Here is a 20,011-nt window from a genome sequence, read left to right as displayed (position 1 = left end):
CCTGACATATTTTTTTCTGAGAAAAAAATTGTTATTTCTACAGCTAGGAATTACAAGCAAAGATAGCTAGTGAGTGTATGTGTACTTTTCAGCTAGAACGTTTATATTTTTATGTCAACAGGAAGAAACCTACTTTACTCAGATATCTATTAAAGAACCTCCAAGGCTTAACTTTTCATTTACAAGCCAATCATCATACTGTATTTGGAAATGTGATGTAATATCGCCCAAAGGACAAAATGATTAAGTGAAGTCAAATGTCACTGAGGTACCTGCACATGTTGCACAGGAACGGTGACACGGTTCACATTCCCTGCCATTGTGATATTTTCCTTCTTCACAGCGGACTGCACATCTGGATCCATATAAACTAGTGCAAAAGTACAAATTAGACTGTTTAATACTGACCAGCTAACAGCAAGGTAAGGAGGGAGGATGATGATCAGACTCAGAAACCTCTAAAGTATTCTGCAATGCAGGTCTCTTTTGAAATTCTGTTAATAAAAGTTCAACTGAAATAATAGTATCCTACTGTACAATTATACAGCTTCTTTCATTTCACACATGCAGCTACATCTATGGTGGAGTTTCAGAACTTGTAGCAAACAGTATACAGTACTATAGGACAGGAAGTGAAGAAGAATGTCAAATCTAAGGGAAAGTGCAAAGAAAATTCAAGTATGCAGAATGTAATTATCCAAATGGAACTTGGTCTGGGGTCAGTACCACTACACTTAAAAACATGCAAAGGGATTTGTTCCCAAGAACTTAAACTTTGCCTGAAAGACATCAAGACCAGTGGTGTCCCCTAATGCCATGTTAAAGTACTAACAAATACGAACTCAGTGTGAAGAATGCCACTTACTGCAGCACAAAGATTTCCCTTTGTAAAGGTCCTGAGTTTGCATGTGAACTGGGACCCTTCAGTTCATGCCCGCTGCATCCACACAGGGGAATTACAGCCTAGTACTATGGTATGCACTGCTGCTATTCACTCCTCCTTAGTCCAAACTGCTGGACAGTGTGACATGCCCCTAGGCTTGCAGAAAGCTGTCTCCAGTCAAATAGTATTTGCAAACCACTACTTTGCATCATTCCATTCACATCAATGAAATCTTCATTTCAAAGTGTAGTTGGAATTATTGAGTTTAACTTCCCTACCATTAAAAGGATCAATACCTTGAGTGCTAAGAGCTTTGAGATCCCACTGAAATCAATGGGAACTTAAAGGCATTTGGCTCCTTGCAGGATTAAACCTATAATCAGCTGAACAAAAACCCTGGATCCAAATTAACTTTGGGAGGGCCTGAAATCTTGATTTGAATCCAGAATTTGCAGCCTGTGTTCCATGTTTAATTTGAATTTTAGTCTTTGGAATGGCTATCCACAGAACAAATAGACAACTGTAATCCAGGTACTCTTTAAAAATTTTCTCTTGAGATTTCTTCCTTCTTTATTTCAGGGTGGGCTTTATTTGGTCGTTTGAAGAGACGGTCTTTCCTGTCACATTGCCTAAGCTATAGTGAGGCTGGCATTCTTTTGGCTCTTTCATTCTTTGAGTTTGACCACTTGGCTCCTTTTTTCCATGGTGCTACAAGCTGCTGTACATATTTCCTGGCAGGGTATGTGTTGTGAGTTCAATAAGCCTACCTTTTATACTCCAGGAAACCTGTTAGATACTCTCTCCTACAAACCTGTAACCTTGGCTCTTCCACCGGGCTGCCTGATATAGCTATGAAAAGTCTCCACACTGTTGCTTTGCTAAGCTGATGTCTGCCTGAGTTCACCAGTTTGTATCATTTTAAAGAGACTTGCACCAGACCAACTTGAGGAGGTATAAGTGTGGCTATTAAAATTAGTCAAAAACATAAAAGGCAAAATTTAGGAAAATTTCCTGAAATTGTCCTCAAGATTTTCACATTTCCCCCCACAACTGTTTACAGGCCTGGAATAAGAGGGTGTAGTTACATGAATTAATAATACTATACATTTCCATAAGAAGATCTCAACATGCTCTACAGCCATGAATTTACCAATAGCCTCACAGCACTCCGGTGAGGGAAATAAATATCACCCCCATTTTACAGAGGGTTTAAATGTGCTGGGGCCTTGGCTTGATCTGATGCCTTCCTTCCCTCAGATCATGCCTTCTCTCAAAGGAGCGTCATTTTTTAGTGAGTGATATACCACATCACTGAAGACAGAACAATGCAGGTGGTTGAAAAATCTAAATGCACCATGGGTACATAGAGAGTGAGAAGTGGCTTTACCATGTGAAAAATAAATTAGGCAAAGACATTCAAGGAAACTAATTATAATGGTCAGCTTGCACTAACTCAAAGACTGTAATCTATTTTGACACAAGGTACATGTCCAATACTAAAACAATTAAGGATCATCCTTATTCTAAACAAGTCTCAGATACAGATTTTGACTTCAATTTTTTGTGGCATAAACCCAGCATACAATCCCTTACAAACTCTATAGGGATTTTTGACCCTCTCCGCTTGGATCAAAAGGTCACTCATTCACATGGAAGTAAAAATGTGTGCTGCTGCTGCTTTATGGATTTTACCTATCAGTTTCAGAAATGATTAAGTCCCCCTACCAAGAAAAAATAACCACTGCTGTTTAATATATGGGCACACCATATCGTAATGGAATTGAGCCTGAGGTACTTAAGATAAGTGAATGATTGGATGTATGAAGAGACACAATAAAGATAAGGAAATAGTTTCTAACTATCACAGGAATGAATCAGAAGGATTAATACAATTCATCAGTTCCACTTCTAAAATAATCCTTGACTGCCACACTGTAGGTCAAAAAAGTGAAGAACATAGCTTTTACATGGCTACAACTTTCATTTTGCCTGCAGTTAAACATTTTTTAAAATTCATTGTTAGCCAAGATGGCTTATGATGGCACAAGAAAGTATTAAATTACAGCACAAACAGCAATAGAACACATAAATGGAGGCCCAGTCAAGGTTAAATAGTAATATTATGTAAGTCTCTTTGATGTATGTCCATAGACTCAGGAAGTCTCTTTTGCTATTGTGTGCAGTGAAATCCATCATATCCTTACCTTAGGCCATGTCTGCATTCTGTGCAACTTTGGGATTCAGCACATGTCTTACAGTTCTCACTGCATTTCCGGCAAACAATCTTATCTGCAAAGGAAAAAAGAAAAACAGCCCAGAAAACCCTGGTCAATCATGTTTAATAAAATTATATGGATATATTCCATTGTTCCATTTCTTGTGCCCAGGTAAAAAAGCAATGAAGTAGAAAGCAAGAATAAAATTAAATAGCTAAAGTGCTACTTATATATTGACCTTCTCCATCAAACATCAAATGCTTTCAGTTATTTCTAAATATTTAAAATAACATCCTATTCCTTTGAAAAATAATATGCTTTGAGATTGTAAAAACACTTACATGAATACACTTGTTTAAATTGTGTTTTTACTACTGACTCATGCAATCTTTTCAAATAATAGGAAAAATACTAAATTCATGCAAATAAGAGTTTCTACATGAATTGCTCATGCAAAGCGACTTACTAACCTTTGTGTAATTGTCTTTTAGATCATTTAAGCAAACAGACTTTCCTAATTTCATTTTTTTGGGGTTCAAGGATATGCCTGATTGCACTTTTCTGATCTTATCAAACCTAAGCAACATATTACTGTTCTCTTTACCCCAGCCATAAGACCTAAAGAGCCCACGTTCCTCCACACATTTACACTTCTTACTCTGGAAGTTCTGTATCGTGGACACCAACTTTCTACGTGAAAAGGGCTGTGTGAGAATCCCATCTAACTCCACATTCTCTTTTATCCTGCACCTTGATCAGGCAGAGGAGCCATTGTGGTAGAAAGAAATACTACTACTTAGTTCTTTTAAAGTGAAAATGAAAGAAATGAAGCTAATACTGTATCTGCCCCTGGTTATGAGTATACTGCTTCACAGTACTGCAAGCAGGAGACACTGGCCCCAGTTCAGCAAAGCTCTTAAGCACATACGGTAATTATCTTTAAGGATATGCCTAAAACCCTGGGATTAAATATTTTATAGGATCAGGGCCTAGGCTGGGAATTAAGACTGGGGACGCTGCATGGTCATCCATAGGTGGGAATTAAAGCCAGGTCTCCCACATGGCAGTGTATGTTACTGCTACTGCATCATTGCATCGCTGCAGATATTAAACGTCTGCCAAATTTTGCCCATTGTTGTGCAGCTGTGTTAAGAGTTGAGGACAGAGCCTCTACCTTCCTTAGCACACCAATGTAGCAGCCGAGCAGCATGCCCTTCTGGCTCTCACGTGCCCACTGGTTTACCAGGGAAGCATAGTGTCCCAGTTTAGGAAGTAATGTTTAATATGTGCTGGAGATGAGCACATGCGTCAAGAAGATGCATTCTTCCACATGTTCCCCCACCACATAGTGGATCTACTATTGTAGAGGGACAAGCATTGCTCTGCTACCTCCACATAGTCAGAAAGAGGAAGAGAAGGATTTTGTCATGTACCACTAAGCATGATTTTCAAGAGCTAATATTCAAAGCAGAATCCAGATGTAGTTTTGGAAGACACACTTGATCAGGATTGGTTCCCTACAATTTCATAAAAGGAATGAGATTTAGAAAAGAGACAAATGTATCAAAATACACTTTTTATCTTAAAAACTACTCCCTGACCTCCCCAAACAACCCAGCCCAAATATTGGAAACCCAAAGAAATAAGCAGGAGAAAATACTGACTCTTGTCAAGGTAAAATCCATCGGGGCAGCTGGTAATACAGACGTTGAATTCTTCATTTAGATAGTAACCGGATTTACAGCTCAGGCATTGGTCACTGTGGCTTCCAACACAGGTTTCACAATTGGGTGAGCATTTTTTACAGCGTTTCTTGTCTGCATTGTAGTGACCAGGTGGGCAGTTTGGAACACAGATCCTGCATTGTGCAGTGAAGAAAAGGCAGTCTCATCACTGATGTAAACCCACCACCCTATAGCAGAGGTCCCCATACTGTGTGGCGCGCCCCACCTAGGGAGCACAGAGGAACCTTCGGAGGCGGGGGTGTGGGCCAGTCCCTACAGAGGGCAGGGAGGGAGCACCACCCAGCCCCTCTCCACCCGCAGCTCTGCTCTGGTTCTGCATGCAACCGCATCTCCAGCTCCCAGCCCCACCCCTGCCCCAGCCCCACCCCCAGCTGAGACCCCAACCTCAGCCTCCTTACCCCATCCCCATCCACCCCGGTCCTGGCAGAGGCGGGAGGACGCAGACCATTTACATCTGCCCCAAGCTTGCCCAAGCCCAGTGACTGATGCTATATACTAGCTATGCTGGTTCTAATTTTATTTTTATGTTCATTTTGTTAAAAAATAGTCAGATGATGGTTGAATAATCAGGAAATGGTGTTTGAAGGATCTACATTACATTCAAATTAGTAGGACTTTCCTCTAACTCCTATGCAAATTTGTAAAATAAACTAAAGGTAAGAGAAATTATTCCATATCCTGTAGAAAGGGGAAAAGGAGGGAGATATTAAGATAAAAATAGAACAAGGGATGATATATAAAGATGTTTTTTTTTTTCTTTCTTACCGTGTGTTGTTTTTAGATTTGTAGTAATAGTGTAGACAATCAGTACAGTGGTCTGGTCCTGGTCCATCACACCCTACTTTACTGCATTCTGCATTGCATGGACCTTTAATAAATCCAAAAATCAAAGGAGGGGAGAAATGACACATCTGTATTTGCTACTCTGTGATCCTTACAAAATATTATTATAATGCAGAGTATAATTACCCCAGTTCCCTATATGGACTCAGTGACTAGCTACAGTGAAGCTAACACAGCATCTAACACAGACTTATCAGATACTATCTGTGGAGTCAAATAGATGCTGTCATAATAAATAAATCATTTAAATTTTTCGTCACTGATGCCCGAAGGTCCCTGAGTCCCTTAACAAAGACTAACAACATCATTTATCATAAATAGTTCTGTGTGCCCACATAAATCTAAGATTGGGAGCAAACAGTATATGGTAGGTTATCACTAGCAGATTGTTGTTAATAATTAAATAAGAGTACTGGGGCCCTGTTGTTCACAATATCATTACAATATTTTTCATATGAACTTTAACTCTGAAAGTTGGGGAATTGATAGTTAAGATTCTCCACGTAACCTTAACTCTGACCTCATCTTCTTGCTAACAGCCTCTTACTGGATAGCAACTAGATGCTAGTAATGACCACTATCTTGTGGTGCAGTTTCTTCATAATTTCAGGAGAGGATGTGGGTAGATGATGATTATATAATGGTGTGGTATCTTAGAACTAGGGGAAGTTGAAAAAAGGAGATATATTAATGAAAAATGGCATCTTCCAGTGGCTTCATAGGTTAGAGAGCAGTTGAGGTCACTTGGGCTGTATGGCTTATGGTGGAATTTTGGATGTAATTTTTGGACTGTGTAGGCAAGATAATGGACTAGATTTCAGTGTATTTTCTCTCTAAATCAGCAGCTGAAGCGGGTCTCTTTGAGTCTTTTGCCCCTACATAGTGTTTATTTTGTAGGTCTGTATTTACATTTTGGGAAGGCAGAGTTTGTGGTCCACACTGGCAATGTGAATGTTATACAGTGGTTTGGTGTTTATAACTAATACCATCAAAAGTGTTTAGCAGATTAAACATTATCATTATGGAAAGCTGCTCAATAACCATCATATGCCAATCCCATCTCCATGCCATGTTGATGCCTGAAGCCAGAATAGAAAAAAAATAAAATAAAAAGTAAAATCTCAGTCTGTCTAGGTGATTCTAGAGTGGCTCAATCACCTTCCAAAATAAAGAGAGGTTCAAGAGTGAGTGGAGAATGGAAAAGTTCTCAGTATAATGCTGTCATCTTGGGGCTGGCACTCTACCTTTAGACAGGAGACATTGATCACAGAATCATCCAATCAAATATTACCCAGCTAATGGCCTTCAAAGTTCCTTTTCACACATAATGGGCCTAAGTGCTTTCAGAACGCTCTAGACATTGTTGGAATAGATAATGTCACACCCAAACAGGACAGCCCCACAGACTTGTTGCCTTCTTGCTCTGACACTATTGACTGATGCCAGAAAGACTAGTTATAATAAAAGATTCAATGAAGACAATGGACAATTTCTCATAGAGCTCAGTTGAAGGAGATTGTCTCTCCTGACACAATGTAGATGATACCATCCCGAACAGCTGTTCATATATACTGCTGGGGAATTCTTCACCGTGCATATTCATCATGAATATACCATATGTACTTGCCATGCTTAAATCTTTTTAATTCTGATTTTTTTTATGTGCAACTTTAAATAACAAGTCACATGACTCGGATCTTAATCAAAACTCTTAACTGAAGTCCCACCACTCCCATTCCTCATGGGAAAAACCTCAGTGCAAAGCCTTTTTACTAGAGCTTTGGTTGGCATCATGCTTTTGATCTTAGAAAGTTCATTTTCCTGCATGTAATTATTCTAAAGCTTGCATGTTTATATTTATTACAATTCTAACTTATGAAAAGAAGTTTTATAAACACACATACAAACGTCCTCTTCAATCCAGAGAAAGGGAAAGGCAGATCAAAGTAATTGTGCAAGTTATTTTTTATTCAATTGCTTTGGTTATTTTTGTTGTTTATTATTTGTTTCCAGAAGCATCCACATGGTGCTAAGTGGCTTCCAAACAAACAAAAACAAAAACAAAAAGGCACAATTCCTGATTCCAAGATCTTAGCGTCTAATTAGGGAATGCAAGTAGACAGAAGAAGGAAGAATAGAGTATAGGGAAGTGGTGAACATCAAACAATTAAGGTGGCTAGGCAGTGACGTTCTGACAGTACAATGGCACATACAGTGTGCCAAATTAGTCCTCAACCCTATTATACATGAGGTACAGTAAATGAATGATTCCTCGAGATGTAGACTCCAACTCACCTGCATAGTCATCTGTCCCATAGTCTTCTGTAGGGTCTTCGACTGGACTGGAGCGCACTCGTTCCACTTTGGGAAAATCGTTTCTTGGCGAGTAAGGCTGGATGGATGTCCCATAAAGAACTAAGGACCATTCTTTCAATTTGCCTAGCAGTCAAATATTTAAAGCATAATCTTAGAAATTACTTACATCCTCTCTTTCTCTCTCTCATGTGGATTTTAATACTGATCATGTGAAATTGTGAATGAATATGAGTGAGTTTGAGCCCTTGCTTTATCTCTGTGTCCTCGTGCAGGACATAGTGAGACAGAGATAATGCAGTTTTAGCTTCAGTATAAATCCAAACCAGCTCACCTTTCTAAATCAGTTTTTCATACATCAGATCTAACACCACATCAACCTCTTCCAATTCTAATAAAAGCCTACTTAAATACTCCATGCTTGCATCAATTAAAAAACATAAATAGTTTTCATATAAGGGGTGAAATCCTGACCCTGAAATCAATGGGGAAACTCATATGGACTTCAGTGAGGCAAGTTTTCATTCCACATTTCACTTTCCTTCAGAACACTAGTAAACCAACTTTTCTTTTTTATTATTCTTAATTTGTCAATTAATTAGTTGCACAGTCGATGGGATTCCAGTTTATTAAGAGGGTTGATTTTCTTATAATACCCAATGAGTAACTCCTACTGGTTTTAATGGAGGTCTACTAATGCACACTGAGGGAAGAAAAACTCTTCTAACTTATCAAAATCTCTGTAGTAAAACTTCCATGTCATCCTCTGAAAACAACACCATCAGTGAAAACCCATACTATAAAATTAAAACATGGAAAATAAGTTTGGCCACACTGCTCCCTTGATTGTATTTGCCCACAGTAAAAATCACTATACAATTTAGCCCAAGTCAGCATAATTGTCAGTCTCTCATTATGAAAGGCTTGGGACTGAAATAGGTCAGCAGTGAATATTTGAAAAAGTCCTGCAGCTACGTTTCGTGGTGGGCTGTTCTTTGGTCTAATTGCTCTTCCCTCGGAGCAACTTTTTTCAGAAGTTTAAACCAAATTAACCTTTCTTTAAAGAGATCACTCGTACTACATGTATGGTAAAATTCAAATAAATTTACCCTCTCCTTTCTATTAATTGCTCTGCACAATTTGTTTTGGGCTTTAATATTCTCCTTTGCCTGTGTATTTTTAAACTATAGAAGTTAAGTTCCATTAACTTTTACTAAATCCTAGTTATCTTTCTGTATTCTCCCAATTTTGTTGCTGTCCTCTAGTGAGGTACCCAAATTATATGCCCTATTACCTCTCTGATTTTACATTCAACACCTAAAATTTAAGCAACAAGAACAGAGGTTTTCCTAAGGTGACTGGCTGATGGGAGGTGATCACCCATTTTCTTGTCAACTGTTATATTTTCAGACTAAAGATTGTTGTGAAATAGTACCTGTCTCAGTCAACCCAGTATTGCCTACTGTTTGATTTTCAGCCTGATTTGATAGAAATCCTACCCTTTATCTGATGTTATTTTGTGCTCTCTTGATAGATTATAAGGCTGGAAAAGGTCATGGTCCTATAGTCTAACCTATTGCATCACAATTCTTGCACTGAGCCCAACAACTTGTGGTTGAGGTACAGCATATATTTTAGAAAGACATCCAACCTTGATTTAAAGACTTCAAGTGATGGAGAACTTACCACATCTCTTGGTAGGGTGTTCTAATGGTTAATTACCCTACTAGTGATAAAATGTGCACCTTATTTCCAGTATGAATTTTTCTAGCTTCACCTCCCAGCCACTTGCCTTTGTCTGCTAGATTAAAGAGCCCTGTAGTATCAGACATCATCTCCCTGTATAAGCCCCTGTATAAGGGGCTGAAGTGGCCCCTGAACCTTCTTTAGATCAAACACCTTTAATCTCTGGTTATAAACCCCAGGATCACATTGCCCCTTGTAGCCCCAGCATGTCTCTAGGTGCTTATCCCTAAATCCTTGTCAGAGCCACAGCTTTCCAGTCCCCCCGCCTGTAATTATGACCTACGTTTTAAGATGTATGACCTTGCATTTGGCTGTAATAAACTGGATGCAGTCAAATAATGTGTTTTACTAACAGATCTAGACCGCCCTGCCCTCATCATTTAATTCTTCACCAATCTTTATGTCACCTGCAAACTTTATAAGCAATGATTTTATAATTTTTTCCAGATCATTGACAAAAATATTGGTCCAAGAACCAATTTCTGCAGGACCCCACTAGAAATACTCCACTTATTTTTGCTGCCCATGCATGGAATCTGGAAGGATTTTTCTCCGAGATCAGATTGGCAGAGACCCTGTGTTTTTTTCACCTTCATCTGCAACATGAGGCACAGATCAATTGTTGGTCTGATCTACAGTAAATGGTGGATTCTCTGTAACTTGAAGTCTTTAAATCAAGATTTGAGGACTTCAGTAAGTCAGCCAGAGGTTATGGGCCTGTTACAGGAGTGGGTGGTCAGGTTCCGTGGCCTGTAATCTTCAGAAGGTCAGACTAGATGATCATGATGGTCCCTGCTGGCCTTAAAGTCTGAATCTGAGTCCTACTGAAGCTACCATTCTTGGACTTTGCATGCATGCAGTGGTCTACACGAGCACATCTATTTACAGGATCTGGGCCTTGAACTTGTTTCTTAATTAAACAAGTGGAGGGGAGAGTAATGCAGGCGTTACCATGGGAGTAGTTTCCTTTTAAAGACTAGTTCAGTCGATAGATTGAGAAAATCCATGGAATTCGCCAGCACGTAAATGAAGTCTGCCTCAAGGCAGGTTTAATTTGCACAATGAAAATACACACACACACACAGACACACACTTTTATAACAAAGATACAAACCATACACATTTGAGCCAAAATATTTGTTTTGGCTGATTCCACCATTTAGTCTGGCTAGCACAGTCCCTTTCCCTCCTTATATTTAGTATATAACAAAGAGATCCCCAGTTGTATGTGTAGGAGAAACAGTATATCACAGTGTTTCATAGACAGCATATGTCTGCACTTTGCCCCATAAATTCTGCTGAATTAAATGCAGAAATAACATACATTGGTTTTTTTATAAACTGGATGCTGCTTTTCTTTATGGCTAACAGATGTGACAATACCTTGCCCAATGCTAGGTTCTGATGACATCAGAAACATTACATGGGTTGGCCATTTGTTCACATTTTGAGACAGGAAAACTGTAGTTATTAATTATAAAACTTTTTGATAGCTAAACAAGTATTTACAGACGTGCAGAAATACAAAACACATATGGTGGGGATAGCAGTGTGATCAATTGCAGACTATGGTGATAAACTGGGTAACTATCATAGATTGTACTGATGCACCTTTGCTTACTTCACACTCTGCCCACTGATCTATCACTGCCAGGACAAATTCAAACATCTGAGTTTTTCCTTGGATAACATATGCCAGGCATTAACACATCTTTTCTGAACAGGAATGCTATTGGACGGTTTCCATTATGAGGCAAGTACGACTCTGGATGCTAAGAGTAAATGATGCTAAAGAGGACAAAAAGAACCAGGCCTGAATTCTCCACTGTCCTGGATCCTGTGTTGTCACTTACATGCGTGCGTGTGAATGCAGAGTGGGTGTCTAACATTGATATTCGGGTCTGGTGGTGTTTTACACCCATCTTGCAGAGGTGTAAATGACTACATAAGGTTCAAGGCAGTGAAGAATCACTTCTCCAGGTCCAGATTCTCAGCTGTACCCACTAACCACTGGGTGCATCTGAAGATATGGGGGATGATTTCCCTTTGGTGTGATTCCTGACAGTTTAGAGAAGCCTCAGGACTTCTTTAAACTATGCTGGTTAACTATGGCCCCAGGGGCTGATATACCAGCTGTGGACTTCTACAGCTGGGTATTGGAGGAGACGGCTATGATAGCTCTGTGCCAGCTGCCAGAGAAATCCTCAGCTGGGTAGGTCTACTGCATTTACAACTTCTTTGCATCACATGAGCTAGATCTACATTGCTCGATTGAAATCAGTAGAGCTCTGCCAATGTACACCACTTGAAGATCTAGCTCCATATGACAAGCCACTAATTGTGCTGCAGTTCATACAGTATAAAGTATTGAAATCAACAGGAATACTCATTCAAGCTAGAGTTTGCAGGAACAGGTCCTTAAAGAGTATTTGAACTAATGTAAGTCCTATATAAAATTTGGTGGAACTCAATCCTCTCTTTAGCTTGTCCCCTTTTCACTGCCCTGGTAGCATAAAGGGGCTATAAATGGACTCTGGAGAATAGCCCCTCTATAAGGAACTGGTGGAGAACTACTGAAGTGGCTCTATGCCAGCCCTTGCTCAGGCTCTAGCATAGGGAGCATGCCACAGCAGAGAGGGAGGGAGGTGGCTGGAATGCATTGCTCTTTGCTGTACTTGGCTGGGGGATGACTCTTAGGGTGCTGTTGCAAGCTGCTCTAACCAATTCCTTGGAGTAAGGCAGGCCTCTGGCTACCCCAAGAATAAATTTGGTAACATTAAAATATTGATGAAGTTGCCGACCATTGACTTTATGGGCTTCCTTTTTAATAACCTGATGAAAGGAGGAACTCCATTGAAGCCAATGGAATGACACCAGTGAAAATTGGTGTGAGAAGATAATCAGACCAGAGATAGCTGAGTGATGACTGAAAAACTGAAGAAGACTGTATTTCGCTCCATGCCTCTAGAGTGCTGTAGCCAAGCCCTTCAAAACTGGGTGCCTAAAGTTAGTCTTCTAAATCCATAAATCCAGTCGGCAAGAAGGAACTGAGGGGGTGGCGGGTCAGCAGGGCCCTATATTGAGCGCCATAAAGGCGTGACCCCCAGGGGGCACCCAGGTCGACCCAACGGATGCTGCTAGGGGAAACACCTAATTAGAATTGACATGAGCAAGCACTCGAAGAAGAAGGTGTATTATTCCAATTTAAGTATCTTAAGACAAATCCAATTTCAATCAAGAGAGAAAAAAACACTGTTCCAGTCCACAGGACAAAAGGCCATCTCTACATCTGATAACAAAACTACTAACGGGACTTTCTGACCAGGCTGAATTTGGAGATATTTAATATGCTTATGTTATCAGCCACAAACTTTTTTACAAAATCAACTTTAAATATATAATTTTCAAGCCTTGTAGCTAGTGCTTTATTCTTTTCCTGTGTACTGGTGATATGAAGGTGGTCATCATATTTGGTAAAAGCAGTTTAGATTTTTGAGTGTCATTATATATTTTCTAATTCAGAAACAAGTGTATTTTTAATTGTTTAAAAATAAAATTCTAGTGTTAAACTATCAAGAATATATTTGTATGGCTTCATATATTTTATCTTGAGTATCAGACATATCTTATTCTTGCAATTTAGGATTGATTTTAGGTAAATCAATTAAAAAAAATCTTGAATGGTTTGTGAGTTTCCTTAGTTTTCTGAAGGGTAATATATTTTGTTGTCTTTAAAGAATTCTAAACCAACATGCCTAGTGGCAATTTTATGGGGACCCTGATCAGATTTTAGATAGTTAATCCTGAATTTTTTAAATGTCACAGGCTAGTCATTACTCAGATTTTTCCACCTTTATTGCAATGTTGTTCACTGAGTTGATTCTCAGTGTTTTCAATCGTACTATAAGTGTTAATTTAGCTTCACTGTTACATAATTATCAATACATTCTTTGTACTCCAACTCTTGTGACCATTTTTAGTTTAGATTTCTTGCTGATGTAATTTTTCTTCCTCAATATTTTTATTGAAATAAATCTTGACAGAAATTAAACGCCCTCAGACAACTGGTTTGAGGGCATCTCATTTATTTTGATGTGAGATATCAAGGGAAGCATTCTACTCTATATTCATTAATAGTGGTGCTATTTTTTTGCTTGCAGTATATCTTTTTGAAAATGAGGCTTAGGGATGAGATTTTTTCAGAATACTTAAGATACTCATCTCACATTGCAAGTCAATGGGGATTCGCACCTAACTCTCTTGGGCCCCTCTGAAAATTCTAACCTAAATCTTCATTTATTTGATCTATCTGTATTGATTTTTTTTGATATTTGCATATACGAGTGTAAGATCAGACCACATATTGGGACCTATGTGTGGAACAGGAATTATAAGCAGGAGATCTTCTGAGGCTAAAAACATATCTAACCAAGAATAGGATTCAAAAGCGGGAGAATAAAAAGGTCGGGGACACTTTGTCTTGTGTATGGCAGCACAAAGAAACCTCAAAGCAGGTGTAGAGGCTATGGGAGGCTCACCCCAGTATGGTGTGTGTGTGTGTGTGTGTATGTGTGTAGATTCTCCAGTGGTGGAGAACTGATCAAGGCCTCTTCCCTCCTTGTAGCTGGCGCAGTGAGCATGGATTGGAGAAAGTGTGTGGACAGAGACTGCTAGCAGTTTTATCAGCTACAACGAGGGGAGTGGCCTTCATCAGCCTGATGCAAAGGTGGCCCACTTTGTACATGCCATTGTGTTAACTGCCTTAAAAATGCAGGCATGCAACTGTACATACCAAGCTTGGGCTTCTCCTTCTGAAAATTTGTCTCTAAATCCCTTTGTATTTTCAGACACTGACTCTTGGCTGCCAAAACTCACAAGCCTGGTGTGGTCTAGCTGTGGAGTGCAACTTATACCTTGAGATGGCAAGTTTTCACATGGTGAGGATAAAGGAGGTGGTAGTTTGCCCCCAAGAACACTGCATTGTTGCCATTCTTTCCACACAAACCAGAAGTAGGTTCATGGTAAGAAGGAGCTACGGGTCTCAGAAGACAAGTAATAAAAGTGTGGAAGTGAAGCACAACAAATAAGATGGGAGTCAAATTCTGCCTCAATTCTCTGCGATCCCATTGAAATCAGTGTGTCTGCTCAAGTGTAAATGAGGGCAGGAATTAGCCCAAGTACTGCATGCAACTGAACATATTCTTCTGAACCACTGAGCCTAACTAAAGGATGGATTCATACCTGGAGACTTGAAACTTCTCAGCTGAGATGGGGTATCATGAATCTCCAACTTCCAGTCACCTGCTGCTTTTTCACCCCAGCAATGAGTAGTCATGAACTCCCAGTTTTTAAAACCTTCTGTGGAATGATCAAATAACCTAAGATAAAGCAATAAAGTATTACTATATATACAGAAGAACAAGAAAATAAATCCTTGCCTTCATCAGTGATCCTCAACCCTCGTGTGCCCACTCACAAACGAAGTATATTTAAACTAATTAGTGTATCTAATCTAAGCATTTATACTGAACTTATCATCATGGTTTTGCAGCACCTATTTCAAACATATCTGATGGGACCATTTTGTATATAACAAGTCAATGGGGGAGGAAGGACAATTCTTCTATATGCTGTTGCTTCATATAATGCAAGAGAGAATGAGAGTTTATTTACTGCAAATTAAAATTGCCAGTGCAGTTTAATAAAATTCACATCCTGAAAAAGTACACACTGAACACAACTACCTTTTCTTTGTTCTAAAAGCGTGACCCAGATACAAACATCATTTTTTAAGTGGAAAGTTTTCTTTTTTCCAGTTTTGGGTTGAAATACTGAACAGGGGGTTAAGAAAATAAGAAACACTAGGTGAGCAATACAACATGAGCAGCTGGGGCCAGGAGAGATTTAGTACTCATGATGCTTGTGAACAGAACAAAGGTAACTGAGACATTGGTGTATCGAACTTCAAATGATTTAACTATTGCTATATCCAAAAGTTTGACAGAGTCTAGTTTTGCTTGAACTAATTGGCATATGATGATTTCGTCTTACTAACAGTTTTCCAGTAATTTCATTACTAAGGGCTTGGATGAAGAGGTTGGAGCTTCGGTCTGAAATACAGTGCGTTTTAGTAGAGGGACCCAGTGTAGAGTCTGCAATCTGATGCTGATCAGTGGGGAGGTCTGGCCCAAGATTTTATTGCCTAAGACTGGAATTTATTAATGAGATTTTGAAAAGACACAAGAGAGCATGCACTTTTGTTCAGTGTTAACAGCATGTTGCCTGGTGCCCCAAAGATTCACTGGAGTAGAGACTGCTGCCTCATAAATGGTACAGTTCAGCTTTGGAAGAATATATACAATTTCAGATCTCTCTCTCCCTTTCCTGGAAACACACACATACACCCAGATTCACAAATACTGTGTTTAGCTATATATTTTTATTCACACTCTTTATGTATGAGATTCCATGGCTCACATCTGTGCTTAAGTATATTTCATAAAATTAGATTTGTACACTAGCTGACTACTGGCATAGCACCATTGTTGATTCAGTGGATTTACCACAATTTTCTCTTAAAAAGAGAAAAACCTATTCATACAAATGTTTAAAAAATCCCAAACAAACCAAGCAAACCTTTAAATCACTTGACTCTTTCTTGTAGTTTCTAAGTGTATTTTCAGCCTCTTTTTTTTAAAAAAAGTTGTGAATACAATGTGCATGTCACAGAATTTGTACTAGCAGAGAATTTGGCCCATTCTGTGTGATTATCAATTTAGTTATCTGAGTACAGCAGATTTTGCAAACAAATGTTTGCTAGTATAGCATACACCATGTACTGCAGTGATCCAGATTACCTATCCAGTTATCATTCCACACACACACATACTGGGTAGGTTCAATTTAAATGATTGCAAAAATTGTTTTCAACAGACTTAATACAGTTCACAGACTATCAGGGTTGGAAGGGACCTCAGGAGATCATCTAGTCCAACCCCCTGCTCAAAGCAGGACCCATCCCCAGACAGATTTTTACCCCAGTTCCCTAAATAGCCCCTCATGGATTGAACTCACAACCTTAGGTTTAGCAGGCCAATGCTCAAACCACTGAGCTATCCCTCCATGCAATATTGTGCTGACTTTTTTTTACAGTAACTCAGTAAACAACTCATACTACCACAATATCTTATTTTTAAACAGTGTGTCAGTCAGTCAAGGCAGCAACAGTCCTCTCTACTGTTATGGCAACTAAATTACATAGCATTATATAAATACCATGTAATTATTTTAAAAATTCTATATTTATTGGGATTTAAGTCACATACATTTCACAGAGACATGTCACAGATATTTACTGCCTATTTTTACCACGGACTAGTACAAGATTTTCCACAGCATTTGTGTTTCAGAGGAGGTTATAATCTACTTTTCAACCTTGTCCTCAGATCAGTGGCAATTACATTTTCAGTCACCTCAGATGTTTGGTCTCCATATTGTTTGCTTACTTAAATTCTATCCAAAATGTGGTATTTAAAAATGTGATTAGATTTTTACTCTTATCTAAAACCACAGTCACTTTTGGGTGCAAAAATGAGACTTTGTCCCAGATGTATAATAATATCTCTAATTAAAATTTACTACAGAATTCTACATTAATGCTGTAAGCAGTCAAGTTTTGGATCATTATTGGGGAATAGTTTAGTACTGTTTCTATGGCATGGGCTAGTTTTTGGAATGAACAGATTACCAATCTCCTATTGGAAAGGTACAGTACTTATCAAATAGGGGTTTAAATGGTATTTTTCTATTTCATTCTCACCTGTTCTTAAAAATGAACACACTGTCAACAAGCCACAGGAAAACATCACAAGAGTCAGTGAAGAAAAAGTGTTTGCAAGGAGTAAACTGGTGAGTTTGAGTTTGTAAAAGGCTGAGTTCATACAGCCTAGGCCCAGCTGTGCATGTGCTATGTGCGCTCTCCTGTATGAGCATTTTTATGCGGATCTGCATATTTACTAGGGTCTTTTACATAAAGGAGAGTGTAGGTGGCATACCAAGATGTCCATGTCTTTCTCATATAAGGGTGGTAAGCACTGAAGCATATATCTAAATCGACTGAAACATTTACCAGAAAGTTAGGATGAACTTTTCTCTCACACAAAAAGAAATCATACAACTGAGTGGGATTTTTTTTTTTATGGGCATTGAGTCATTAAAACCCAGCTCATACTTTTTCATGTGTCAGATGGATTCAGTTACTAGGTCATACTTCATACTAAGGGTATATTTATGAATAGTTTACAAAGAATTAGTAAATGATTGGCTAATCAACTGTTATAGATTATTGCAGAGTCCAATAGTTCAATGGGTGGCTTATAGCCATGTACAACAACGATAGATGTGCTTATAACCACTATAACACCTCTACTCATGCCTGTAACATACATCTAACATTAACTAATCACTCATGAACCTTTATAAACTATTTATTCATGTAATCTTAATATAAAGTGGGACCAGTTGCCTAAGTACCCATGTGAACCTTGGTGATACCAATATGGCCAAGATAGGTTGGATATGGCAGTCCTGACTTCCTGTACTAAGAGATGGAACATATATGTGCTGAAAAGGAACATGTCCAGTACTAAATTAATTTTAAACTGAAAAATAATGGGTCTCTTTGAGAAATTATATAATACACATATGTGTAGGTGTGTACTGTACATGAATATATATTCCTACACACACACATACATACGTAGAAAGTATACTCAAATAATTATTTCCTTAAAACAAGATCATCTTGTTGAAATGTGCAGGTCTCTCTTTCTACCACCCTCACCACTAACAATTGTATCTCCTCTCCATTTAACAGCATAATGAGAAACCGAAATATTCATCTGTAATTAAATTTTAGAAATAGAGGCAGGTGGGTATCCACTTTCAATCACATTCCACAACTGGGAACATAGGGTTAGTCCCTCACAGTTACATCTACAAGATCTTCATGGATGAAAATAGTTGAGAATTTTAGTAAATGGCTCACAACTGATAAATGCAAAAAACAAAAGCAACAATAAGAACAACAAAATCCAAGAACCCAAAGAGAAACAGCAAGCCATAGTTAACTTGAGTTTGCAAACTGAAACCCCCTCCTGTCTATAACAGAAGATGGATCTGGGGGCTAGACTTTGGTGAGTACCACACAATCAGACATCATGACAAGACAAACAAAAAAGGTAAATTTATAAATATAGATTTGTATTACTCTGGTCCTTTTTTATCCTTGAAGTTCCAGTGCATGTGATAGACAACCATACACTATATACCGAATTCACTGCCTCAAGAGTCAGGAAATGTACACACGCCCAAACGATTGATGAGTGGGGCTGAGGGCAGTTGGAGGTGGGGGACGATTTGTCCTCTACCGCAGAGCACTTTGTTTATGATGTACTCCAGCCCTCCTAAATTAGCAACTTGACATATAAGTGGTCCCTGCATGCTGGGCTAATGGGGCACAAGACTTAAGCTGAACTAGTATTTTTAACATTGCAGAGTGCCTTCTTGAGCTTTGCACCTGCAGATGTTTGGGTAAACTCCTTTGAACAGCTGTTCTCCACAGGGGCTCCAGCAACTGCCTGTCAGCCAGGAGAAGTAACTGTTGAGGAACTCCAGGCAGCTGAAACCAGCTTAATCAAAGAGTCAACCAGTTCCTACCACCTATTTGCATTACAGTATGAAGAAAACAAATCCTCCTAAGAAGTGGTCTGGCAGCAGATAGGCACTCTGAAAGCCTTCTCACCTATATCTGTTAACTTAAAGGGATTTTCCATAAGAAAGTAGATGATTATATCTTCCCTCTGTAAAGGCATTGTTTTCTATAGATCTTACCTCCAGAAGTTCATCTCTTACATTTACTCATTAAAGCTAATTTATGAGGCAAAATGGAACTCAAGCACAGTTTGATCTGAAATGTGAGCATGCCATCTCGGCTCATAGGCTGGTTGCATGTACAACAGAAAAGATATAACTACATTGAAGGAAAAAAGGCCTGGCTACAGCCACCCTCATCTTTGATATAGAGAACTTGCCCACAGATTCTGTAGGTAACAGCATGCAATGGTCCATCTTCATCGGACCAGATGTGTGAGGACTTGAGGTTCCACCTGTTACACCCAGGTATTATTTGTGCTAATGGTTGTTTGTTTAAAAAACACACTTTTCTATCTAATTTGCTGAAAATCTTCAGAAGCCCCTGGTGCAGG

General features: G+C 38.9%; 1 protein-coding gene across 3 annotated transcripts in view; it reads right to left on the bottom strand.

The window, feature by feature from the left end:
* Positions 1–20,011, bottom strand: part of PCSK5 (proprotein convertase subtilisin/kexin type 5) — a 295,761-nt gene that overhangs the window by 70,372 nt on the left and 205,378 nt on the right. For all 3 annotated transcript variants that reach the window (XM_065407021.1, XM_065407022.1, XM_065407023.1), the window contains exons 13-18: positions 14,988–15,124; positions 7,983–8,126; positions 5,610–5,712; positions 4,764–4,957; positions 3,088–3,172; positions 273–370 (exon numbers count right to left, since the gene is read on the bottom strand). In XM_065407021.1, coding sequence (XP_065263093.1) covers positions 273–370; positions 3,088–3,172; positions 4,764–4,957; positions 5,610–5,712; positions 7,983–8,126; positions 14,988–15,124 — 761 coding nt within the window. The remainder of the gene's footprint in view (positions 1–272; positions 371–3,087; positions 3,173–4,763; positions 4,958–5,609; positions 5,713–7,982; positions 8,127–14,987; positions 15,125–20,011) is intronic.

This window comes from Emys orbicularis, chromosome 6, assembly GCF_028017835.1.
Source record: "Emys orbicularis isolate rEmyOrb1 chromosome 6, rEmyOrb1.hap1, whole genome shotgun sequence".
In the NCBI taxonomy this organism is placed as follows: Eukaryota; Metazoa; Chordata; order Testudines; family Emydidae; genus Emys; species Emys orbicularis.
This window is presented reverse-complemented; position numbering and strand designations above follow the sequence as displayed.